General features: G+C 30.4%; 4 protein-coding genes across 7 annotated transcripts; 2 read left to right on the top strand and 2 right to left on the bottom strand.

Annotated features, from left to right (window-relative positions):
* Positions 1-921: 921 nt before the first annotated feature.
* LOC101215190 (putative pentatricopeptide repeat-containing protein At3g25970) lies at positions 922-5,861 on the top strand. 3 transcript variants are annotated; one of them, XR_004217566.1, is made up of 3 exons: positions 922-1,166; positions 1,263-3,762; positions 4,654-5,861. XR_004217566.1 is itself a non-coding variant. In XM_011658121.2 (2 exons), the coding sequence occupies exons 1-2, from the start codon at positions 1,089-1,091 to the stop codon at positions 3,474-3,476; spliced, it is 2,292 nt and encodes a 763-aa protein (XP_011656423.1). In that variant the 5' UTR covers positions 922-1,088; the 3' UTR covers positions 3,477-5,825. The 3 variants fall into 3 exon arrangements, 1 of the variants encoding a protein (XP_011656423.1); XR_969689.2 differs by having other exon boundaries at positions 1,263-4,463; positions 4,654-5,825; XM_011658121.2 differs by having other exon boundaries at positions 1,263-5,825.
* Positions 5,862-11,561: 5,700 nt separating this feature from the next.
* On the top strand, positions 11,562-13,176 carry LOC101218918. 2 transcript variants are annotated; one of them, XM_011658123.2, is made up of 4 exons: positions 11,562-11,824; positions 12,016-12,147; positions 12,286-12,456; positions 12,832-13,176. In XM_011658123.2, exons 1-4 carry the CDS (start codon positions 11,744-11,746, stop codon positions 12,928-12,930), a joined length of 483 nt encoding a protein of 160 aa, XP_011656425.1. In that variant the 5' UTR covers positions 11,562-11,743; the 3' UTR covers positions 12,931-13,176. The 2 variants fall into 2 exon arrangements, with proteins under 2 accessions (XP_011656425.1, XP_004138402.1); XM_004138354.3 differs by having other exon boundaries at positions 11,564-11,824; positions 12,289-12,456.
* Positions 13,177-18,176: 5,000 nt separating this feature from the next.
* LOC101214950 (BTB/POZ domain-containing protein At3g56230) lies at positions 18,177-20,290 on the bottom strand. Its single transcript, XM_011658125.2, has 3 exons — positions 20,000-20,290; positions 19,003-19,182; positions 18,177-18,905 (listed from the first exon to the last, which is right to left on the bottom strand). The coding sequence occupies exons 1-3, from the start codon at positions 20,177-20,179 to the stop codon at positions 18,438-18,440; spliced, it is 828 nt and encodes a 275-aa protein (XP_011656427.1). The 5' UTR covers positions 20,180-20,290; the 3' UTR covers positions 18,177-18,437.
* Positions 20,291-22,685: 2,395 nt separating this feature from the next.
* Positions 22,686-23,618, bottom strand: LOC101218681. Its single transcript, XM_004138353.3, has 3 exons — positions 23,473-23,618; positions 23,299-23,389; positions 22,686-23,110 (listed from the first exon to the last, which is right to left on the bottom strand). Exons 1-3 carry the CDS (start codon positions 23,519-23,521, stop codon positions 22,990-22,992), a joined length of 261 nt encoding a protein of 86 aa, XP_004138401.1. The 5' UTR covers positions 23,522-23,618; the 3' UTR covers positions 22,686-22,989.
* Between the last annotated feature and the right edge of the window lie 1,949 nt (positions 23,619-25,567).

Below are 25,567 nucleotides of genomic sequence, written 5' to 3' on the forward strand. Positions count from 1 at the left end.
TGTGACTCGTTTTGTAGTTAGTGCAAACGATATGATTCCAAATCGTTCATGTAGAGAATTGAAAGTAAGACATCCTATGTAAATAGTTTACATAAGAATGGAACCATGAAATAATCTCCTTTTACGTTATGACATCATTTATTATATAAGACTGACTATTTCATTTATTGATTATCTAGGTAACTTAATCTTAATCTTGAGCTAACTATGAACTTCCGTTCATATGAAATTATGCTTAGACCTGTATAGGTGAGGGAAAATATGTGTGTAACTTTTATTTTAATTTTTTAAACATGTTTATTAAATTATTAATATAATAAAAATCTTCAATTTTAATATATAATATTAGTATTTTTTTAATGATTTGTGGTGGTGATCAATTTTTAACTATTTTTTAGAAAAACCCAAATTCAAAACCGACCATTCACCTTAGGTTCAACTAGATAAACACCTGTTTTTTTGGTAATTTACCCTCAATTTTTGGAAGGTAAAATTTATCTACACTCTAATTGAAATGATTGTTTTTAATTGGGCAAAGAAAACAGGTTTGAAGTTTAAAAGGGAAATGGTTAGAAATGACGTCTAATAGTTTTTGTTTTGTAAAACTAGCACTGTTTATTAAAGATGGTTGGAATATCTTTTTTTCCGCTCATCTTGGTAAGATAAACCACCTACATTTTTCTAAAATATTAAATCTTTTCAAGATGTATAGATTGTTTTGGTGCATTTGGCTAAGTATTAAACTGACAACAATTTTTTTAACATTTTCAGATGTTAACTAATTTTTTTTTATAGGAAAGAAAATTTGAATTTTGAGTTTTATGTCAATTTTCCAAATTTGACTATAACTAAATTTACAACTACCATTAAAAAAATAAATAAATGGAGAAAAAGTTAGTTTCAGCGGAGGAAAGTTAGTAAACGTCGTTTCCGAGTGATTTTGAAGTTTAAACCGAATTTTAGTGGGAAATGGATGGGGATATCTCCGAGAGATGAACTTCAAACCATAAAGAACCACTAATTTCAAGGCGGAACTGTAAGCATTTCCAGTAACGGGGCTACTTTGTAAAGCTTCTCCATAAACTATTATGAGTTTCTCCATCAATTTTCCCGTCTCTCCACCTGTTCAATCCATTGTCTTCTCTTCACGAACACCCAATTACCAGGCCAGTCTCTCATTCCCTCAAACCAATTTCTCTTTTTCTTCTTCTTTTTCTTCCAGAATTGGAATTTACTTTCGTAATGCTTGAATTTTTTGGCAGATAAGGAATTCAGCTTTAACAATAACGCATTCTGCTATCCAGAAACCGTTTGCAACCTCCGGTATCAAAACTCCCAATTCGGTTAAAGTTGATAAAACTGATTCCCATCTTCAAATTCAGCCGCTTGTTGATCTTCTGCGTGACTGTGTCGATGCTAGGTTTCTGAAACAAGCCAAAACTGTTCATGGGTTTTTGTTAAAATCAAAATTTTCCAACCACCATTCTCTGGTCTTGCTTAATCATGTTGCTCATGCCTATTCGAAATGCTCCGATATCGATGCTGCCTGTAGACTGTTTGATCAAATGTCCCAGAGAAATACATTTTCGTGGACTGTCTTGATTGCTGGATTGGCTGAGAATGGTTTGTTCCTTGATGGGTTTGAGTTCTTCTGTGAAATGCAGAGTCAGGGAATTTTCCCTGATCAGTTTGCTTATTCCGGTATATTACAGATATGTATTGGCCTGGATTCCATTGAATTGGGAAACATGGTGCATGCCCAGATTGTTATTAGAGGCTTTACATCTCATACTTTTGTGTCTACTGCTCTTCTTAATATGTATGCGAAGTTACAAGAGATTGAGGATTCATACAAGGTGTTTAACACCATGACTGAAGTTAATGTAGTCTCATGGAATGCTATGATCACGGGGTTCACATCAAACGATCTTTACTTAGATGCTTTTGATCTTTTTCTCAGAATGATGGGGGAAGGAGTAACACCCGATGCACAAACGTTTATCGGTGTTGCAAAAGCTATCGGTATGTTGAGAGATGTCAACAAGGCAAAAGAAGTTAGCGGCTATGCTTTGGAGTTGGGTGTGGACTCTAATACTCTTGTGGGAACTGCCCTTATTGATATGAATTCTAAATGTGGATCTTTGCAAGAGGCAAGATCTATCTTTAACTCACATTTCATAACTTGTCGGTTTAATGCACCATGGAATGCAATGATTTCGGGGTATTTACGGAGTGGGTTTAATGAAAAGGCCTTGGAATTGTTTGCTAAAATGTGTCAAAATGACATATATTTGGACCATTACACTTACTGTAGTGTATTTAATGCTATAGCTGCTTTGAAGTGTTTGTCGTTGGGAAAGAAGGTTCATGCCAGGGCTATAAAATCAGGATTGGAAGTGAATTATGTAAGTATCTCGAATGCAGTGGCTAATGCGTATGCTAAATGTGGATCACTGGAGGATGTAAGGAAGGTCTTTAACAGGATGGAAGATAGAGATTTGATATCTTGGACTAGCCTAGTGACTGCTTACTCTCAATGTTCTGAATGGGATAAGGCAATAGAGATCTTCTCAAATATGAGAGCAGAAGGTATTGCACCCAATCAGTTCACCTTTTCTAGCGTGCTTGTTTCGTGTGCTAACCTTTGCTTACTTGAGTACGGTCAGCAAGTCCACGGGATCATTTGCAAGGTTGGCTTGGATATGGACAAATGCATAGAAAGTGCGCTGGTTGACATGTATGCCAAATGTGGTTGTTTGGGTGATGCGAAGAAGGTTTTCAATAGAATCTCTAATGCTGATACAGTGTCGTGGACTGCAATAATAGCTGGCCATGCTCAACACGGTATTGTCGATGATGCCCTTCAACTCTTTAGAAGGATGGTGCAGTTAGGCGTGGAGCCCAATGCTGTTACTTTTTTGTGTGTTCTATTTGCATGTAGCCACGGTGGTCTGGTAGAAGAAGGCCTACAGTACTTCAAGCTAATGAAGAAAACTTATGGTTTGGTGCCAGAGATGGAACATTATGCCTGTATCGTGGATCTCTTAAGTCGTGTGGGTCATCTAAATGATGCAATGGAATTTATTAGTAGGATGCCTGTAGAGCCCAATGAAATGGTTTGGCAGACCTTGTTGGGGGCTTGCAGGGTCCATGGTAATGTTGAATTGGGAGAGCTTGCTGCTCAGAAGATACTTTCTTTCAAAGCAGAAAACTCTGCCACTTATGTTCTTTTATCCAACACCTATATCGAATCAGGGAGTTACAAAGATGGACTTAGTTTGCGGCATTTGATGAAAGAGCAGGGGGTAAAAAAGGAACCCGGATGTAGTTGGATCTCTGTGAATGGTACATTGCACAAGTTTTATGCAGGTGATCAACAACATCCAGAAAAAGATAAAATTTATGCAAAGCTAGAAGAGTTGAAGTTGAAACTCATTTCTTTGGATGATGTACCAGATTTGAGTTATGAGCTGTAAGATGTGGACCTTGGTTAAGTTATACGGATATGGGTGGAAAACCCGGTCCCTTCAACCAAGTCTCTATGGAGGAGAAAAAAAAAACATCAGCCAAAGATAACAAATTAAACAGTGAAAGGCAAATTGGTGCTTAAGAACTAAATTTGGGGGTAAAGGATATGGGACTTACAGATATGATTGTCTGCATTATTCATCTCCTGCAGGTTCTGAAATATGTATGATGATGTACTGCATTAGATAAGGAAGAATAACGATTCAAGTTAGGGAAATGATAAAAAGCGCCACGGTACATGCTTGGTTCTGTGAAGATCTCTTACTTTTTGACAATATGATTGCCTTATTGGGTGAAGGCTATCCGAAGTTTGACCTCTTCTATAGTAATGCATTGTTATGGTGTGCTAATATGGAATCATAGTGCCTTTCTGCTTATGATTTTTACTGGGGTCTACTGAACTTGTCATGTTCGAAGTAGTAAAATTTATCATTTCATTACATGAAAATAAGTTTTGGAGAGAAATTTCTCAAATTCATCCAGCAGAGGAAATGAAGATATTTCCCTTTTCTCTCTCCCTCTGATTTATTTTTGTTTTAACTCTCTAAATTTGTCTTTTATCCTTTCTTTTTTTCCTTGGAAACGTGGCCTAGTTGTTTTATTTCCTGAATTCTATTTATCATGCCAAGAATCTGTTTACTATTTCTCCCGTGAATTAGCTGAAATGAGTTTACTGTTTATATTTATATTATTGCATTTTCCATTTTTACCATAAGAGGAATTAGATTGCTTTTGAATTATTTATTTCAGCTGCAGTGAAGTGCTAACTGAAATAAAATACTTTTGACATGATCTCTCATAATCATAACTAATCAGTATGCTTCTTCTTCCCCACCAATAAACTCACTAACTTCTTGGGGTGTAATAAGATTGATCTATTATGCATTGAAATGAAACCACCACTTCATGAGTTGCTTCTTTTCTCAGGCAGACAGGTAAAAAAACTACTCTACTACAAAAAAAACAGTGTCTATTCTTAGATAATGCATTTAGTGAGTTAATCCTTATAATCTTTACCTTTAGAAAGCATCACAAATGAAACTTAGGTGAATCAACCTCACTTGTATGACTTTGATACAATCTAATGTGTAATTTTACTGACTTAAACTGTTGTTGTTGGAGTAGGGAAAGGAAAGTTATAATGCGAGAAATGAAGGGTTGGATGGTGAAGTTATGAAGCAAAGAGGAAGAAGAAAGGCTCCTGGTTTAGAGGAGGAGGAGAAATGAATTGCATGGGGGAGAGGGCAAAAAATATGTGCCTTCCAGAGACTATCCAAAAACCAATAACGAGACACAACAGTTGAAAGGCTGTTTTTATGAAATGTCTTGTGGGTATGGCCCTCGCCAGTGTTAGCTTGTTGTTGTTGTGCCATTATATGTGGTCCTTTTGCTGGATTTATATGGCTGGTTCCTTAACATGTGAAGAAGATGGGACAAGCAACTTCCAGTGAGCATATATATATATATATTATATATAATTGATGAAATAAGAGAGAAGGAAATATTGTAATGAAAATCTATGAATCTTCAAGGCCACAAACCGCCCCCGTGACTTAAAATGTTGAAATCTTTCTGTCAACATCAGTGAGAGGGTAAACATAACAACAATATGGTACGTCTCCTAACTTAATGCTATGAATTTTGTTGCTACTTATACAGATTTATTTGCTGTTTGGGCCACCTTAATTTTATGCTTCTTAACTTAATACTTTCATTTCCAGCCCCTGTTTGTATCTAAATAGATACATTTATTTATGTATTGAGGAATGAAAAAAGAAAGAAAGAAAGATGCTGAGTTTGAATATACAAAGACAAAATTTATATAGCTGTCATAAGTTTATATATGCTGTCTGAGCATTACAAGGTGACGAAAGCAGAGTAGCTGCTACAATTCTAAGACTGACGACTCTTTGAGAGTGACCCTTTTCAAATCTCTCCTTTCTGCTTCAAACCCATCTTTCTCCCTTTTTTTCCTTTTCTTTTAACCCTTTCATTTATGTCTCACACATTTTCTCCTGATATTTAATGATGTATCTGGGTTTTGAATACGGTCATAAAGTATTCAAATTATACTTTGTTTTCAGGCCATCCATTATAAATATTATATCGTTGGAATTTCTTAATTCTCTTACATGGTATTTCGAACAACCAAATGTTTGTATTCGTATTTATGTTATTTACAATTTGTGTTCAAAGATTTAGAGGAGTGTGTTCTATAAACTCTCTCTAACTCTCTTGGTGTCTTTGAATTTGTAATTTGATATTCTCTTTAGTAATAAATTGTTCTCTTCGTACTCGTGGACATATCTAACACATGGTTAGGTCTTTAAGTTGATTTTTGATTTTTTATATTTTTCTATTTATCTTTGTATTGGAATGTCTTGAACCCATTATCTAACACCACAAACAATTAAGTTATTCATGTATTTGTCATATTCGTGTTATTCACGTTTATGACTCTAGAATTTAGAGGAGTTCTGTAATCCTCTACAATAAAATTGTCCTCCCTCATCACGTGAACGTAATAACACACCATAAGTTAAACATATTAATCTCTATGTCGAATTTATATATGGTTGTGTGGATTTTGTAAGAGTTAAATTGTCGATTTCTTAAGGTTATGAAGCAAGAGGAGTGGAGGAGTTGTTGTTTATATTATCCTTGTATGGAACCTTACCAACCAAAGCTCTCTCTTTCTTCGGCCCCAAGTGAACAAGAGAGGCACTTATCACTAACTTTATACTTTTATTAAGTTTTGTTTCCATTGTACATTTGCATGTGAATGTACTTTCCCAAAGTGCAACTCACGTGACCTTTTGTAGCAAGTCACAAGAATCCCATAAATTTACTCCACAAAAACGGATAACCATATAATTCAATCTCTCTCTCTCTCTCTCTTTTTAATTACACATAGAAATTAGAAATATAGAATCGGATATGATTAAATTATATACATATATGTATATATATCATCAATATCGAGGAATTTATTCGGTGAAACGAGTACAATAAAATTCATCGTATTCACACAAAACTACAAATCATCTTTTTAATTTTTCTTGCATTATAGATTAGTTTATAATAATAATAGACTTTTCGTCACCCCATAGTACGGTCTCTACTTAATTAATGTTATATTTTGTTTCTTAACTTAGGATAAATAATATGTCACGAGAAATATTTCCGAATTAAGTAATTATACTTTTTGCATGGTTTGATTTTTCAAATATATAATAATTTTACATCAACAACCCAATTAATAGACAGACAATTCATTTTTTTTTCTTCTTTTCTCCTTATAATGCAATTATCTTAACCTTTGTTGGGCAATTGAATCAAAATTATGTTAGGGTTAGCCAATATTCTTATTCTAATTGGGTGTTTGGTAAAATAATGTTAGAATTATATGAAATTATAATTACAAAAATCAAAATTGAAGTTTTTGAGAAGAAATCAATTTTCAAATTTTAGGTAACATTGTTCCATCCCACGAGGTTGTTTCCAACTTTATTGCAACTGACAAACAGAGAATGTGGGCTGGAAAAAGCCTTCACCTTTTTTTTGTTGATTTGAATCTAAATCTTTAATAATTTAATCATAATTAAGCACGTAGATACATGCTTGATTAGCTTGGAGGATTATAATAATTAAGTTAAATTAATAAAGTTTGAGGTATATGCAATTCTATATCAATTTTCCTAGTTATATGTATTTTGATTATGAAATTTGATTATAATATTTGACTTGTAACATCAAAAGTTGAGTTGTAAAGTTCTAAAGTGATGTAATTTGACATTTTATTTGAAAGCTTTTCAAAGTTTATGTATACACACAATATGCTATCATGTGAATTATATATAAAAATGGAATGAAAGGGAATTTCTAATTTTGTATTTATATATTTCTTTTCTTTCCATTTTTCTTAAATTGAACATATATGTATATATATAATTTATATGCATGCATTGGAACCTACACTAAATGAAATTAGATTTAGGGTAAAGAGAGATCTAAAACTCCTATGGATGTTTATTAGGATGTCCTTAATATATATGAATAAAGAGATAAGATGAAAAATTGGATGTAAATTGTAACTAAATGAATCTAAATCAAAATTTAAAAGTGGAGTATTTATTCAAAAAGTATAATTTTCATCCGAAGATTACTTTCATCTATCAAAACGTCTTATGAGTTTCGGTCTTTGGCTCTCATTCTTGAGAGAGCTAATTAAAGTGTTTTCTTTCTACTATATTTATTTATTACCATCACTGTTATGATTATTTTGTATAGTTTTCTTTTATCATTCTAAAGTGAAAATGAATTAAGTATCTCTTTGTTGTGTATTATTTAGTTTGAGATTATTCAAACCACAAATAACTTAACATATTATATTTCTTTTACTAATGAACAAAAACGTGACTATTACATCTCAATTTTAGCAATAACATACGTTAAGTTAATTCATTGAAAATATGGAAAACACAATGCATTAAAAAAGAAAAAGAAAAAAAAAAAAGGATGGTAAGCAGATTTAAAGCAACCAAAAGCATGCATTATATAAAAATGTAAACTTAATAACTTTAAGATTTGAGTAACCCATCTTGTCCCCTTTTTTCTAAATTATGAAAAACTCCACCTTTAGAATATCCCATCATCCAACATAACAAACACACTTGACTTGCTATTGTTAACTCAATTTTCATCTCAAATAATTGAAATTTCTCGTTAAGAACGATATATCACCTTTTACAGCAACGTAAAAATGATTAATAATATAATATGAGCTTGTAATCGATGGATATAAAAGAATTTTTTTTGATTGATTTGGAAGTATACATTTTGGAGATGGGAATGTGAATTATTGAGGGGATTGTGTACAGGGAATTATGGGGGTTGGTTTTAAATGACTGTACAAAGAAAGTAAAGCATGTGAAAAATCAAATCAAAACACCAAAGGGAGAGAGAAAAAAAATAATATAAAATAAAAACAAAAAATAATATAAAATAATTTGGAAATAGTTCCAAATTGGAATTTTCTTTCTTTTAAAATATATTTTTGAAGGAAAAACAGTAATAATAATAGGGTTGTGTTAGAGTGTATTGTTTTGTAAACCAGGTGAAGACAAAGAGCTTATCTGTGTGAATTTTGTAGGCTTCTTCTTTTTCCATAATATCATGATATATATATCGATAAGCATCCAGTCACCCTCATTGGACAAAAAAAAAACCACACTCAACCTCACTATTACTTGTCCAAATTCCATCCCTAAACACAAACAAAACCGTTAAAAGCAACTCTTTATTCAAAAGCTTAAGCTTATAGATTATTAAAGAGTTATTAAGAAATGTAAAACAACATAGAGAATCTCCAACATATACATGATGTTAATTGTTCATTAGAGATTAGAATAACATCATATTACAAACCACAAAAATTCAAGACATTCCAACAAAAACGTATACAATGATCTATTGTTCTTTCATACTAGGTTAAATCACTAATCAAATAGATATATACATATCTATCATCCTTCTAAAACGTTCAAAAACATCCCTAGAACAATAAAAGGACGGTTATATTTCTATATAGTTAGCGCGGTTGTAGATTATTAATATACTTGGGTAATACTTCGAAATTTTTTTTGGTGGAGAGTGAGAAATATATGGAAGTACAACTGTTGGTGGGAAGGGAAGGGACAAGTGTAGGAGAAGGGTTGGTGTGTGGTGAGTATTGTTTTGTTGTAATGATTAAAGGGCACACATGTGAATACAGACTGGGTACCTCATTTGTCTCTCACCAATCTACACATTTTCTCCCAACCAATATCAACCCTAAAACTCATCGACGTTTCTTTTTCCCTCTCTAAATTTTGACTTTAGTTTCTGTTTAATCTCTAAATTTCAAGTAATTAGGATAGGTTTCAATATAATTTATAAGTTTGAAAATGTTACAACAATTTTTTTTTAGAATTTTAAGTTTTGTTTCAATTTGACTTTAAAATTTCAAATTTATTTTTACACGCAAAAGTTATAATTTTAGTTTTTATTTTTATTTCAATTTGGTTTCATCTCTTCGTAATGAATGTAAATGCTTAAATAATAGAACAATGTGAATGGTTAATGAAAAATCAAAAATTAATTAATAAACATTAACCCTAATTATCGAATAATGTGAATGCTTAATGAAAATAAAAAATTTGTAAATTTTTGAAACCTAGAACTAAGTAAAACAAAGTAGAAAATTTGATAACATTTTAAAACCTACAAGCTAGATGAAAACGAAACTCAAAACATAAAAACCGAAAAAACATAATTTCCGTAATTCCTTCCTTATAATAATAAATAACAATAATAACAAATATAGTATTTTTGTTTAATGATTTTCTCGTGATATATATAAAACAAAATTAATTAATGCATAAATCAATCTACTCTTCTTTTATCGTATATGTGTGTGTACTCATGCATGCAAATAATTAGAGTAGAAGAGTGATATATGAGATATTTACTGTTGTTATACCATGATATTATTAAATTTCAATTTACGAGAAGATTGAATAATAATTAATAATGTTTAAACGAAGGATTGGAGAGTTGGAAATTTGTGATTTACATAAGAAGTTGGAATATTATAAATATAGAGAGAGGAATTTATGTAATATGAAAGGAATTCAGAAAGGCACGTGTGGAGAGAGAGAGAGAGAGAGGGAGGGAGGGAGGGAGAGAGAGAGAGAGAGGGAGAGGGAAGAAGAAGAAAAGAAAAAGTCCCCCGTGAGGAGTGTTTGGAGGCATTCAAAAATCACAACTAAACATCCTTTTGGTTGCTTCCTTTGGCCTTCACTTCTTTCGATGGCCATTTTTCACTCCCATCCGCAATCTTCACGAGCCCCCCTTCCCCTCCACCCCCCACTATTTTCTTCTCTATACCTATTTTCTCCTTTTTGCCCCTTTTCATTCTTCTTTTTTCTTTTTATACATATTTATAATCACATTGCCCTCAACGAACCATTCTCACACATTATCTTAAATATAAGGTCTCTTTTTTTATATTACATCTTCAAGTCATTACGTGAATCTCACCAAAATATATACTTGACTTACCAATCCTACCGTTGTTATACAATCAACCGATTTCAAAAGTGTCAAATCATTTTTCACAAGTCTTCATTGAGTTATTTCATATCTTTTGTCGTCGCTTTAAATTAATTTTGTCAATCATTTTTAGGGTTTAAATTTACTCTCCAATTTTTATTCCTTACCAAACAAAAAAATACATTGTAGTTGGTTCGAAATCACTTAAAACAAGCTAGCTAGTTAGATTTTTTTAATTTGTAAATTAGTTGGCGGAGAATTTGGATGTGAAGAGTGCAATGATTAATAAAATACTCTTATTTAATAACTATTTGGTTTTTGAATTACGTTTTAAAATTAATTTCATAAACATTAATACCTACTTCCACATGTCAATTTATATATAAAAAAAATAGTTCAAATAACATATACATAACTTAAGAAAAAGTAGTTTTTGAGTTGGTATATTTAAATTTGGTCATTAAATTCAACTATTTTCTTTATAAAATATGAAAATCATTACAATTCCAAACACAATTTCCCAACAATAAATCCAAAAACCAAATTATTATGAAATGCATCTAATCAGAAGTGTTTAGTTCCATTATTTTAGAAAAGAAAAGGTTATGAGTGTATAATTAAAATAAAGTTAGAACACAGAATTGTACCAAAACTTTTGGCCCACACACATCCAAGTAGAAGTACTTAACTTACCAACAACAAATACATATTAAAGTGTTAATTAAATTTGTTGGATTTCGAATGTACAAACTATAAACTTTAGTACACTTGTTATAATTAATAAGGAATGAATGATTCATTAAAAGAAAGAAAGAAAAAAGTTAAAAAACTTGAAATAATAATAAAAATGAAATAGTATATAGAAGGGTAGTTTAGTAAGTAGAACAGTTGGCAAAGTATAATATATATATAAATATATTGATTATGCAGTGTCATGTGGGAAGCTAACAAACAGAAAAAAGATCATATAAATTTCAGCCTCCTCCTCATCATACCCTTATAAAACCACACCCCTAACTTTTTATTTCTTTTCATTTTTGTAGATCATATATTACAAAAAAGAAAAAAAGAAAGAAAGAAAAAAAGATATAAAGAGAAACAAAATATTGAAAGAGTTGAATCCATGGTTTCTAGAGAGCACAAGAAGGCTGCAGCTCTTCATGACAACCTCCAATTACTTCGCTCTATTACCAACTCTCATTCTGTAAATATTCTCCTCTCTCTCGATCTCTCTCTCTCTCTCTCTCTCTATTTTTCTTTTAATTATCCCAATTCAGAATTTGCATATATAAAAGCAATATACTTTGTGGGTTTTTTCTTTTTTCATGAAGAAGAAGGAATGATTTTCTAACACAATTTTAAAACAATGGTATTTTGTGTGGTGTGTGGAAGCAGCTAAACAAGGCGTCGATTATAGTGGATGCATCCAAATATATCGAGGAGCTAAAACAAAAAGTAGAAAGATTGAATCAAGATATATCCACTGTTCAAAATTCAAATCCACTTTCTCATCAATATTCTCCCATGGTATATAAATTTTAATTATTTCAAATAATATCATTTTCCTTTCTTTTGGTTTCATTCTATATCTTAACTTTAGAAAAATAAAAAGAAAATTAATTAACCAATATTATTATTTGTTTTTTTTTATTTATATTTATATAGCAGGTAACAGTGGAAAGGGTAGTAAAGGGATTTTCTATAAATGTATTTTCAGAAAAGAGTTGTCAAGGTCTTCTTGTCTCCATATTAGAAGTGTTTGAAGAGCTTGGACTTAATGTTATTGAAGCTAGGGTTTCTTGTACTCATACTTTCCAATTACAAGCTATTGGAGAAGTAAGATTTTCCATACACCCTTCTTTCTATATTTATATATACATTCTTTTAATCTATTATTATCATCATTCTAATCATTTCTTTTTATTCATCATTTTAGTTATTTCTCCATTTCACCAATTCTAATTAATTTCATCCACACCTTGTACTATACCATACTATTTTCAAATATTTATAAATATAACAAAATATCAAAGGGTAGAAATGATTTAAATAATAGATTAAGAAATTGTGTGTTATATATATTTATAAAAAAAAATTGTCATTCAGGAGGAATTTGCAAAATTTAACCTTAGGTAATTGAATTTTGGATGTAAGTAATGAATATAATGATAGACTTCAAATGAGATTAATGTTGGGTTTTTGTTTGGGTAGATTGAGGAAGAAGGAGAAGAAGGCATTGATGCACAAACTGTGAAAGAAGCAGTAGTTCAAGCAATAAAGAGCTGGAGCCAAAATGGTGAACAAGATTAATAAATCAAATATCTACAAGAAGGAGAATTAATTATTCCCCCCCCTCCCCAGAAAAAAAAGAAGAAGAAAAAAAAAACCCCTTAATTATTTCTCCAACTTGTTTTAATCGCGGCGTTTTTTTTTTTTTCAATTTATTATTATCTCTATCTGTTTGTAATGTGGTAAAAATTAATCAATGGAAAAACCGATTGATTAATGTTCTTCCAATTAAATGGAAAGATAATAATAACCAAATATATTCTACTATTTTTTTAAAAAGAAAATTCAAGTTGGTAACATTTTGCTAGTAGAGAATAATGAGCATAGGTTTTTTTTGAAAAATCATGAACTGTGTCACTTTTGGAGTTGAAGTACGAAGAGGAACAATTTCTTTTTCTTTTTCTTTTTTATCCTCTTTATTAATTTTCTTTTTGAGTTTATTAAAGGGTGGGAGGGTTTTTCATCATTACAAAACTGATATCTTTTCAGCAAAAGTACGTAGAAATAAATAAAGTGAATTTTAGTTTTTTATTTGGACTTTGGGAGAGTTAAAACTGAAAAAATAAAGAAAAAATAGAAAAATGAGTTCTTCCAAGAATTGTGGGTATATGATTTTACTGTTCATATTTTACTATTTATTATAAGTATTAAAGGATGTTGGTCGAAGCAGAAACAAGAGAGATTTATGAGGAAATATGATTTTTAAATTTATTACAAATGCTAATTTCTGCGAACATAGAAAACCATTTCACGTGAAAAAAGAGTATTTATATTGACGACAAACTTTCATTTTGGTTACCATTCTTCTGACACTTTTCTCTTTTTCTTTCTTAAATTTTTAGTATCATACTTCATCTTTCTAAGCCTAAAATGTGGCCAGTTATTAAAACAAAAATCATAGTATTGAGATATATGTACTTTTTAATAAATGTTTGAAAGTGATTTCAATACATTTCAAATCAATTTTTCTTTAAAATATATATAAAAATTTATTTTTTAAGTGATTATAAAAACAACAAACAACCAACTTAATCAACATGAAACATATAATTTAATTTTTATATCATCTCTATTTCTATGTTCTCACTCAATTTTATATTTTAACCATGCATGTTGGTTGCTCAATCGATTTAAAGATGAACATCATCTTTCAACTTGTTTACTTTCATGATTAAGAGAAAAAAATTATTATTTTGGGTTGGTTGTTCTATTTAGACAAAAAGTTTTATAAATAATAAGTTTAATATAATCAGTTTTTCTTACGTTTTCAAGTGATTTAGTTTAGTTTAAAATATACTTAAGTGCTTATGTTTGTTTTTAAAGAAAATTTTAGAATCATTTAATAAAAAATATTATATTTGAGATTGAACAAATTTTGTGATTGGACGAATACTATACAAGAAGAAAAATGCTACAAAAGATAAATATTTAAAGAGGAAAAACAGATTTCAAAATATAAATTGAACAAAGATGCAGAGAATATGAATATGAAAAATAACATGAAGTGAGAATATATTATCAAAACTTTGGAGATCATAAATAGAAAAATAAAACTTAAAAAGAAATAAATGGAATTTATCCTTTAAAAAGAAGAGAAAAATGTTGATCTACATTTAAGATTTCTCCCTTTATTACAAAGGATTGCATGCACGAATATCATTACAACAAAAAAAAAAATCGCTTTGAGAATAGTCAAAAGGTCGCATCCATATAGACATGAAGTTATGCTCTCACAAAATTAAAATGATAGATAACAATACATTGAACTTTTTAGTGCATGTAAATATTTGAATCATATATTCATATTCAAATTGTTACACATACACTATTACAAGAACACATCAATCCAGCTAAGAAAGCAAGCAAAAAAAATTAATAATAAAATGATCTAAAGACTCAACACGCTATTCTTAATATAAAAAAATAGCACAAATACAAATTAGAAAATCAGAATTTATTATTGCTTGAAGGGGTTAATCCACGTACACACAAAACCTTTTTTAATTACATTAATTAGTGAATAAACAGAATATAAACAAATTTAATAACGAGATTATAATGAGTTGATTTAAACTAAAAAAGCCTCGTGAATGGGGAGATATTGATTATTTGATGATCATTGATGAAAAATAAATAATGAAAGACGATGATGATGAGTAGTTTAAGTGTTGAAATTATTATATAGAGAGAAGATATGCATATGAGAAGGTGAGTTTCATTTCCAGGAAACATGGAAATGGTTTAATTTTTTTTACTGGAATATATATATATATAATAACTATAAGGATTTGTATAGTTAATAATAATTAAGTCGAGAGGGATCCCATAATGAAAAGGACAGGGTGTCTAAGTAATTAATGAATTAATTAAACTATTGAAGCCTATGAACAAACCCTATCTAAATAGGGTCTATGAGAATGAGATTAGAGTTTAAACAATTTAATTAGGCGTAGCCCTAACATAATTAAGTAGGGGACAGTGAAGGATTTTGTGGTCGGTGCAAAATCTAGGATGTAGCTTTCATACATAATTTTATTTAATCAATCTTCATAAATAATAATTATAATAATAGTAATTAAATGCATTTTTTTTCTTCCTTTCTTATTTAACAATCATTTGTATTTTTAAGATGTTTTTATTTATATGTTCCTTTTAACAACGTCACACCAATTCGATTTGAAGGAAGATTCGTCGAATTGATGGCACGATAATTATTATCTTTAAAATTTTTGTCTAAAGCTCCATTGTTTTACGAGTGTAATTTTTATAGGATTTCAAATATACATTTAATATCTACATTTGTTTTACATATTTTCATTTTTTAAAACTCACTTGAAATAGATTTTTTCATACAAATACAATATTTTTTATGTTTGGAGGATGAATAATAGAAATATAACTTAATTAATTTATAAATTAATATAAGTTTTTCATTACTATTAATTTTAGTTCATTATAAAATATGAATATATTATTTAAACTGGATCGATTTCAACTATTATTTTACCGTAACTAAATTATTAATATTCTAATTAATTTAATTATTGTAATTCCTCTTCATTAGTTTAAGTAATTAATTTAATTATGTTTAGTTAAAAGGTATTTTTTTTATTTTTTATTGTAAAAATGCAATTGATAACCATTTCAGCAATTAATTATCACTGATAGACTTGTATCGCTGATAGACTCCATATGGTTTAGTGATAGACTAATATTTTGACAAATTTGGCTATATTTATAAATTTTTTAAAATGTTGATATATACTTCATTATTTTAAATGTAATTGTTAAATTTGCACCTACTTTTTTATTTTGTTAACTAAGTATTGACGTAACAGTAAGTTAAGTTTAGTTAAATAATTATAAATTAGTTTTATTTTTTACAAATTATTTCATTGGATACAAATATTTAAGTTTCACATCAATTATTCAATACATCCTAAATATGGATAGACATTAATTATTCTAAATATTCAAATGGTTTCTAAATGTTTTAATTTTAAAATAGGATGATAAAGTGTTTTTATATTAAAAAACCTTAAATTATTATTAAATATGATTTTATTATTAGTTGAGTTATAATTTCTTTAGCCATTCGCCGTTATTAGCTTCTAATTTTTCAATTTTAGAAAATATATTGTTTCATGGAATTCTCATTCTTTGGTTTATAGTTATTTTTTAAAAAAAATTAAATTTAAGGATTATACGAATATAATATCAAAATTTGAAACACAAGTACAAATATTATCAATCACAAATTTAAAAAGGTCAGGCGAGAAGAATAAAAAATGTTTTAAATAGTAAAAATGTTCAAAATGTTTATAGACAATATGTTAGTAGCATATCATTATCTAGCTATCGGTTGAATTTTATGTTTTAAAACTAATGGATAGTAAATGTAATTTTATTGACATTTCTTAATAAATTGTTATTGTTGTGATTTTAATAAGTGTTATTAATGTTTTTTATTAATTTTGTTTTAATAACCTCAATCCAATAAATTAACATTCTAAACTATCTTATAATACGTCTTGAAATGTATGTGGAGACATACAGAGAACAATGTTTGAGATAAAACTCAAAATGTTATCGTATAAGGATAAAGTCAGATATTTTATTGTGGGAATCTGTACGCTTTGTATTTGATACAAACACAAATAAGTTCATACGGTTAGGTTTCTATATCTTGAATTTCTAGAGGATCGAGTATTAGAGTTTTTGAACATTTTTGACATAGAGTGAGCCAAATTTATCAAGTTCGACCTCAACTTGGGTTGTGGTAGAGGCACTTGGAATGAGCTTCAGCCTATGAGTGGAGTTTATTGGATCACATCTACGTGGGAGGAACCAAATGTTCATTAGAGGTTAGACTATAAACACGTTGTTCGTTAAAGAAACATTTGTATTTAATGACTAAAAGTAACATAGAGGTAAAATGGTAATTTGATTCAATTGATGATACAAACACTTGTAAATGACTAACTTGTAGTTATTGGCTTATACTTGTGGACACAAACAATATATTCACAATGAAAAGAGTTTAGTTGTGAGTCTTTAGTAAAAAGTGTATACACAATTAAATAATATTAATTAGTATGATTAATGAGTTTAGAGAATTAATCTCTTATTATTATAGGTTATAATTTGTAGGTACATTATATTTGTTAACGTGAGGTTAGGTTATTATAACTCGAATTCACTCATGATGCATGTTTGATTCATGAAAAGCACGAACAATTAACCATTTATTTTAATATAAGATTTACTAATCTTTGTTTTTCAATGGATGGCACTTTATATACAAAAATAAAATCAATTAGGTATTTTGGGCAATTCTCACCACACCAATGACAGCTGTGCAAAACCGCGTCAAATTTCTTTTTTTCTTTTTCTTCCTTCCTTTTCTAATATATTGCAATTGTGGGCCCACCCGCCTCTTCAATATTTGTGTCCATTCACTTTTTTTTTTTTTTTTTAAATTAAATTCTAGGATATCAATTTCTAAATTACGAATGAGGCTTTGGCCCATTTCAAGCACCTCGCCTCGACCCAATCAGAATTGAGTCTAACCAATTTCGTACTACTTGATTCCCCTCATTTATCCAATCATGGTCATGGTCCGAAGCTCATTCCAAGTGCCTCTACCACAACCCAAGCTGAGGGCCACCTTCATATAATTTGGCTCACTCTATGTCAATTGGTTCAAAAACTAACCTAACCCCTAAACCCTATAAAAATAAGCCATTGAGGCTTTGTGAACAAAGTAATTTACGAGACATTGAATTCTATACTTCTTCCATTCATCATTCCAGCACTATCTTTTCCTCTAAACACACAAATTCACTAGCAAAATATACAGAATAGAACTCAATGTTTCAATTAAAATTTTATTATTTCTTTCAAATAAAAGTGATGGTTAGGTCTCCAATATTTTAATCTAATCTCATGGTTCCTCCTTTACATGCAAAGCAAAGCAATGTTTTTGATTGGTGGTGCTTTGTAAATGGTTGAATAATCCAAATTTTGAATCAAGAAGAAGAATTGGGTCTATTTTTTCTAGCATCCATTAAAGAAGCTCTAGTAATCTGGACAGAGAGATGAGGATTCTTGAGTGCAAAGGCTTCAAATCCAGAAGAAAACACAATTTCCTCCATATTTCTAACAATGAAATCCAACGCACTTTCCTTCAACGCTCTACAAGAACAAACTTCCGCAACTTCCAATACATCCAAAGCACTCTCACAGTTCAACCATTTCAACATATACCTCTCGCAAAATTTCTGCAAATACGGAATCTCGTATTTATCCCCTGCCAAGGCCAACGAATACACGTGCTTCTTCACTTTCTCCTCCCCCAAATCCCCGCTGTACAGAAACTCCATCAGCGATTCCAGCTCCTCGTGGCTCAACTCCGGCAGCGTGATCGTGGAGTTGGTCGGAGCAGCCTTGCATCCGTCTGAATCGAGTATGTTTTTGAAGATTTCGGATCGTGTGGCCTGAAATTGGAGGGAAATTAAATTATTATATTGCAGTGTGCAGATTTAGATTGGAGAAAGAAGGTGAGGATATACTTGAGTTTGTTTTTTTAATTACCAGGAGGGCTCTGTGAGCGGAAATGGAAGGGGAGGCGGGTGATCCGGGGTTGAGTTGAATATCGGTGTGGATTTGGTGGCGGAATGCGGCCGTGAACTGGGCAAGGAAATTGATTTTATCTTCTAATTCATCTTCTCTGTTCTTTAAGTCTATTATCCATTTTGAAGCATTAGTGAGTGTCTGTAAGAAGGAGAGATCCATTAGTCTTCACTTTTAGATTTCTATTCATAACTCATTTAAAACCTAAATAATTTTAAATTCAAATCCTTCATTTTATTAATGCAAATTTGAAAACTTAGATCAATCTCTTGAGTTTCATGGTAGGTGGTATGTCCTTGAATTAACACCACCCAACACATTGTTGTGGTGCCTTTATCAACTTCATAGTCTACTCTAATCTCTATCAAAATCACTCCACCAACACCCCCATCTTCCTTTATTCTATGCCTTTTCTTTTTTGTTTCAACCACTATTCTCAAAGAAAATTGCTATTCAAGATCTTTCATTTTTTTTTCTTATTGATTAATTATTCATATTCACGTTACATTAGTTTCTTACAAAATTTCGAAGAATACAGGATAATTGCAATTGGATAATTTTAGTAGAATAGTGTTATTAAAAAAATTACAAATATAACGAAATCTTATCGTTTAGAGAAGTTCTATATATTATAATTTACATGATACTAGATTTGTCACTATTTTGACTTTCATCCTTGGATGACTATTTTGTTTTTTTATTTTTGTTATTAAAATTTAAATTTATATAATAAGACATTTTTAATTTTTTTTTTTTTTAATCATAGACCAGAAAATGACGTAGAGTAAGTCAATGAAGGTAAAAATTTGAAAAAAATTAAGCAGAAAGTGAAAACTTCATTAACTGTGAAACAAATTTATAATATAACCAAAGAATTAAAGAAAATCAAAGTGTAGATTAGAGAAGAAAATGTGAAGTATAACAGTTGAATAGAAATAGAGAAAAGCAGAGAACTTGCCTTACAGGAAGATCCAATTGGGGAAACAGGAGAGACGTTATTATTAGTTGGTTTACGATCATTTTGAAGCTTGTTTATCAAATTTATGACACACTTTGCTCCGTCGTAACATGACACACAAATGGTGTTTCGTGGTGGGCGGAGTATCACCGGAAGTGAGCTGCAGATTGAGCAGTCCATATGACGCAAAAAAAAACCCCTTCAAAAATGATCACCAGGAACAAGATGAGGGGGGGTTCAATAATTTGAAACACAATGTCTTGGGTTTAAAGAAAGAGAGAAGTGTTAGTTGTCTATTTTGAAATAAATAAATTGTTATATTTATTTGGTGCTCTCAACTTAAAGGAATCTAGAAAAAGAAAGAAATAAATAAGTAAATAAATTGTTGGAAGTGTTGAGTTTGTTAAATAATGTTTTGTTTGTTGGTTTATCCTGTAAATGATAAAAGAAGAATCTAATTGAATGATTGCCTTAAATGGGTTTTGATTTGTATTTGTATTTTAAACAATTTCTTTATGGGAGTGCAATGACTACCTTACCCTTCAACTGGTGAGGAGGTTTGTTGGGAGTAGGTGGGTAAATGGGGGAGAAATAATGAAATATTTGTTTGAGTGTGTTTTAAAGAAATGGGAATAGAAAATAATGGTTGGGAAGTGGAAAAGGACTTTCCAACCTCACTCACAGCCTATACCTTTGAGGCAATCACGTCTTCTCGAAAACTTACTTCCTTTCTTTCAATTTCTATTCAGGTTGGTTTTCCAATTTTAATATGCTTCATATTTGTTTGTTAATCAACCTTTCCCTTTCATATGTTATGCTGTGTTAACGCCCCAAACTTACACAGCCTCTACCACTTTTCAATCCTCTCTTTTCTAGTTTCGTCCTGTCCATGGAGTTGTCTTCCAAGAATATATACTTGAAAAAAGATGGCATGTGGTCTAGCATATAACACAATCTCAATCACTGTTTATAAAAGCAAATAGAAAAAGGAAAAGACACACAAAATTGATAACTTAGTTTGGTGCAAATTCATCTACGTCTAGGGGATAATGTAGTCGATGAAACGGAATTTTACTATATAAAGAGTTTAACAATTATAAAAAAAGTACTTATTTGACATACTCCCTCGTTGGTGCTCCCGTATAACTTTCTCTTCAATTTCAACTTAAGCTCTTCATAAGTTTGAGTTCCTCTAATATGGTTATGAACGTTGTAAATATATTTTGGAGAGAATAACTATTATTTGTAGGAGAATAAGGAAGACATATAATGAATGAAGAAGAATAAAAGATCCACAAAATCTGCAATTCATGAAGAACATAAGAAAAATGTATTTCGTTGAAGTTGTTGTCGGTCAATACCAATGTTATTGACAATATCGTTGACATGTGTTGACCAATGTGTTAATTACTCAAGTTATGTCTTTAATAAAATCAGTCAACTACATTGTAATAACATATAATATCAAGCTAAGTTTATTATGATGCTTACGAACCATTGAGAATTGCTTATCCCTTAAGGTCATTGTTGCATGTGGGGCAAAGTTCATGATCTTTTTTACTTGCGGCGCACAGATCGTGCAATATCAACTGTGTCAAAAAATAGGTATGACTCTCGAGGTTGAACTTGACTTAGTTATTTCTCATTTTGTGAAACTCTACAAGTTTGTCTTTTTGACTTAGAACTTGAAGATTTGACTTTCTCTTTTGGAATGCATAAACTCTCTGCACAAACATTTCAATTCTTTGAGCATGAGCCTTGCCTTAGGAAGTTCTCAATCGATTGTATCTTTTAGTTGTTGATATATCACGATATGTAATTAAGATAGTACAAATATGTGACATGTTAACTAAAACTTATAAATAAATTTTGAGCTAGCTAGAATATTTATGTCCATCCATCCACCAAGGAGCAAAAATAACTCCCCACAACTTTATTTCATGCATGCCTCACATTTAATTCCATAGGTACTGGAATATGGTATAATAATATTAAAGAAATAGATATAAATTTAGTAATTAGATTCAAAATAATTATTCAAAATTTGTCAAATTCTATTGATGATTGAAGTTTATCACCGATAGATCATGTTACAAATATTGGTCTATCAACGATAGTTTTGCAGTATTTGTAATTTTTTTTAAAAAATGTTGTTATATCCTTGATTATTATTCATAAACTAAAACTTATACGAGTCTATTTTTAAATTTTTAATAAAAAAAATGCACTATCACACCGACGCACTCGATCAGAGAGACAAAAAATTGTCTTTCAAAGAGTTTTTTAAAATTTGAGAAAAAAAATAGGATATAACTCCGTCAAGATTGACTCCAAAAAACAAAATTACAAGTTTTCTAAAATGGTACTACTTTTTAAATATAACATAAAAAAGTACCCATTTTGTCAAATCACGGTGAAAGTTTGGTCACGTGTTTCCTAAAAAAAAAAAAAGAAAGAAAGAAAAGGAAAAAAGAAAAAGAAAAGATTGATTCACATTGGTCTTTATTCCTCCTATAATACCATTGCCTTGAAAGATTGTCATTTAAATAATAGTGAATGGGTTTTATAAGTAATTGTCAGTCAGTTTTAGACACTAACACTACACCTTATCTACAAGATCAAACAATTTCTACTTTAGGAGACAAAAGTGTTGTTTGAAAAAAGTAAAGGAGAGAAAGACTAGCTATTATCAAATTCTACTATCCATCTCAATTTATTTCAAGGAGCAAAATGGTAATGAAGTGTGAAATCATTGTGTCGAACCAACAAGAGTGCCACGGTGGTATTAGAAATTTAGGGCAGTGAAATATATGCTACTTAATTAAGAGTTGGAAAAATTCAGAGTAACCAAGCTTTAGAACTTAGACTACAGACGATGCATTAATTCAAACTTAATAATCTTTCATCAACATCCTTAATTTCATTTACACAAAATGATTCATCCTTCATCCCTCCTTTAGAACAATACCACTCTCCGCTTATCCATTCTTTCATTTCCCTCCCCCTGAAACCGGAGGAGCTTCAGATCGGTCTCTCCCAATTTTGTTGTCGTAGTAGTGGTAGACGGCCGCGCCGGAAAGAACCGCTAAGGTCAATGCCTGAGCATGCATCCTAATTACAAACAAAACCAAATTAATATTTCATTCTCAATTTGAATAAGAAAAAGAGAATGGGAAATAGTTACACTACGACTATTTACTCTATACTCATGGGATATATGGGGACATACACTATGATGACTATTTTATTTTGCACAATACTAAATGTAGAGAAGAGAAGAGTAGTTTGAGGAATTAAACCTGGCATGAATAAGGCGGAGACTTGGCTTGAGGGGAGTTCTTGATCGGGTATAGGCCAGCGATGCTCCAATCCCAGATGCCCACAGAGCTCCTATAATGTATAACCCAAAAACAAAGTGATTAGATTTAGGAAGAGAGTAAAGAAAAAAGATTGGGAAATGGGAAATAAAGTACCAATGGTGGTGAGTTTGTGTTCTGAAACCCAAGCTTGAATAGCTTCCATTGTTGTTGCTGCTGTTTACTGAACAAAAACACTAATGAGTTTGATGGAGAAGATAGCAATGAGGAGAGAACTAAAAACATTATGTATATATATATATATAAACTTAGACAGCCCCTTGGTTCAACAGAGCATTCCTCTGTTTTAGTTGGAAACAAGAGGCTTTTCCATTTCCGGTTTCTTGTCAAAATTAGATATACCCACCTCTAATCCCTCGGTTTCTCCCAACCCACCTTACCTTTTCTACTTTTTTCTTTTTTACCACTCTCATTTTGGATATAATTATATTATATAATAATAATCACCTTTTTATTTATTTATTATTATTTGATCTAAATACTACGCCCTAAACTTAGCATTATTAACCTCTAATCACCATTAAAACAATTAGGCACCGTCAAGTCAATACACTGACTTCAATGCCAGGCCATGTATCCAATACACTACTTAAAGTAAACGTTTACTCGGTACGCAACTTCACCATTCTATTTGTTACAATATTTTTTCACTCATCCTATTGTTGACAAATCGTACATATATAAGAAAATTAAAATTGAAAGCATGATAACTATGATGCATCGATCTGCATGGTATTTCCTATTGAAGTAATCCCCTTTTATTTGTTTTTGAAAACATATCGATAAAAATGTATAAAGAGAATCAATGTTCAAGTTATAACTTTTAATACACTAGTACTTAACAAGTGCGATGCTTATGATATTTAAAAAAAAATCAATAATAGCAAACCTTTATTGATAATATAATAATTACACTTGACTGGCTATTTTACCAAATGTTGTTTTGATTATGAAAATGATGTAAAAAGTTATTAAAAAGTGTCAAAGTGACACTTACACTCCCCAAACAAACTAAACAATGGTTAAGAGCAGTTTGGCACCAAATAAAGATTCTAAAAAGTACCTAAGTTTTACTGAATGTGCAAAAGAGTGTTTAACCAACCTTTTGACTTTGAAAACGACATACAAAAGGGGTAGCTGAGTCAAACTTTGTCAGTGAAACCATGTAAAAAAAGTTCTTAAAAAGTATCTAATTAATTGAGATATTTGGAAAAGATGATTGATTTGATTGTTTTAAAACCAAAGCTAGCATTTAGACGTGGGGAATACCAAAATGTATATTTTGAAGACCAAAAGATCTATGATTCAAATTTTTCATTCTCAATATATATAAATATATATCAAATAAGGCAAGTTAGTCTACTAATAGTTAATACCACTAGTGGAATATTAGAAGTGTAAACATCATGATGTTTGGGGGGAAATCACCTAAAAAGCATAATTCAAAATCCCAAGGCTTTTATTTGCGGCGTTGTATTTGATCTTTGAGATGTGGTTTTAGTGGAAAACTAGGGGACCTCATACAATTAACATACACTCCCTCCACCCTTTTTCAAATGCTTTTCATTTAATAAATATTAATGCCTTGCTTTTATATTGCCTTCTGAAAAAGCTCAACAATGTTAACATTTTATTCCAAGCTTTGATTCCCATTTTCATCCATTATACAAATTCTTAAATAGATATTTTATATCTAAATAAATTCTTCCACACCTTACAACTTTTAATATTTATTACACTTTTTAAATTCCTATAAATTTATTAAATATAAAATTAAATTTTGTGGATACATTTTTTAAATTATGTAATCACAACTCTGATTCTCGTACAATATGTCCTAAAATGATTAGTAAGAAAAATAAAAATGGTAAAAAGTAAAAAGAAAATATACACATGGTTGGTAACGCACGTTTGGAAAACAAAGAACCTAGAAATGATAATTCACTAATATCAATTAGTTGAGCAATTACATTGATGTACTTATCTATAGACTCTCAAGATTACAAGACAATTGTAGAGCCAATTGACATGATACTTGGACTCTCCCTTATCATAAACATCATAACATGACATGAATATCAATCATAATGTCCTTATCATGTGATTCATATTTCATGCATCATAAACATATCAATCATCCATATTCGTCATACACGTATCTCAATCACATCAGTCATAGTGTATCAATCAT

Source organism: Cucumis sativus, chromosome 6 (assembly GCF_000004075.3).
Source record: "Cucumis sativus cultivar 9930 chromosome 6, Cucumber_9930_V3, whole genome shotgun sequence".
Taxonomy (NCBI): Eukaryota; Viridiplantae; Streptophyta; class Magnoliopsida; order Cucurbitales; family Cucurbitaceae; genus Cucumis; species Cucumis sativus.

Excerpts from the sequence above, each read along its gene's own strand:
- LOC101214950 (XM_011658125.2), bottom strand. The coding sequence starts at position 20,179 with ATGGACTGCTCAATCTGCAGCTCACTTCCGGTGATACTCCGCCCACCA. Across the intron at positions 19,183-19,999 it reads CAATTGGATCTTCCTGTAAG|ACACTCACTAATGCTTCAAA; the intron begins GCAAGTTCTCTG and ends TCCTTCTTACAG. Across the intron at positions 18,906-19,002 it reads CCGCTCACAGAGCCCTCCTG|GCCACACGATCCGAAATCTT; the intron begins GTAATTAAAAAA and ends CTCCAATTTCAG.
- LOC101215190 (XM_011658121.2), top strand. The coding sequence starts at position 1,089 with ATGAGTTTCTCCATCAATTTTCCCGTCTCTCCACCTGTTCAATCCATT. Across the intron at positions 1,167-1,262 it reads CACGAACACCCAATTACCAG|ATAAGGAATTCAGCTTTAAC; the intron begins GCCAGTCTCTCA and ends ATTTTTTGGCAG.
- LOC101218681 (XM_004138353.3), bottom strand. The coding sequence starts at position 23,521 with ATGGAAGCTATTCAAGCTTGGGTTTCAGAACACAAACTCACCACCATT. Across the intron at positions 23,390-23,472 it reads ACACAAACTCACCACCATTG|GAGCTCTGTGGGCATCTGGG; the intron begins GTACTTTATTTC and ends TATACATTATAG. Across the intron at positions 23,111-23,298 it reads CTCCGCCTTATTCATGCCAG|GATGCATGCTCAGGCATTGA; the intron begins GTTTAATTCCTC and ends GTTTGTAATTAG.
- LOC101218918 (XM_011658123.2), top strand. The coding sequence starts at position 11,744 with ATGGTTTCTAGAGAGCACAAGAAGGCTGCAGCTCTTCATGACAACCTC. Across the intron at positions 11,825-12,015 it reads CTATTACCAACTCTCATTCT|CTAAACAAGGCGTCGATTAT; the intron begins GTAAATATTCTC and ends GTGTGGAAGCAG. Across the intron at positions 12,457-12,831 it reads AATTACAAGCTATTGGAGAA|ATTGAGGAAGAAGGAGAAGA; the intron begins GTAAGATTTTCC and ends TTGTTTGGGTAG.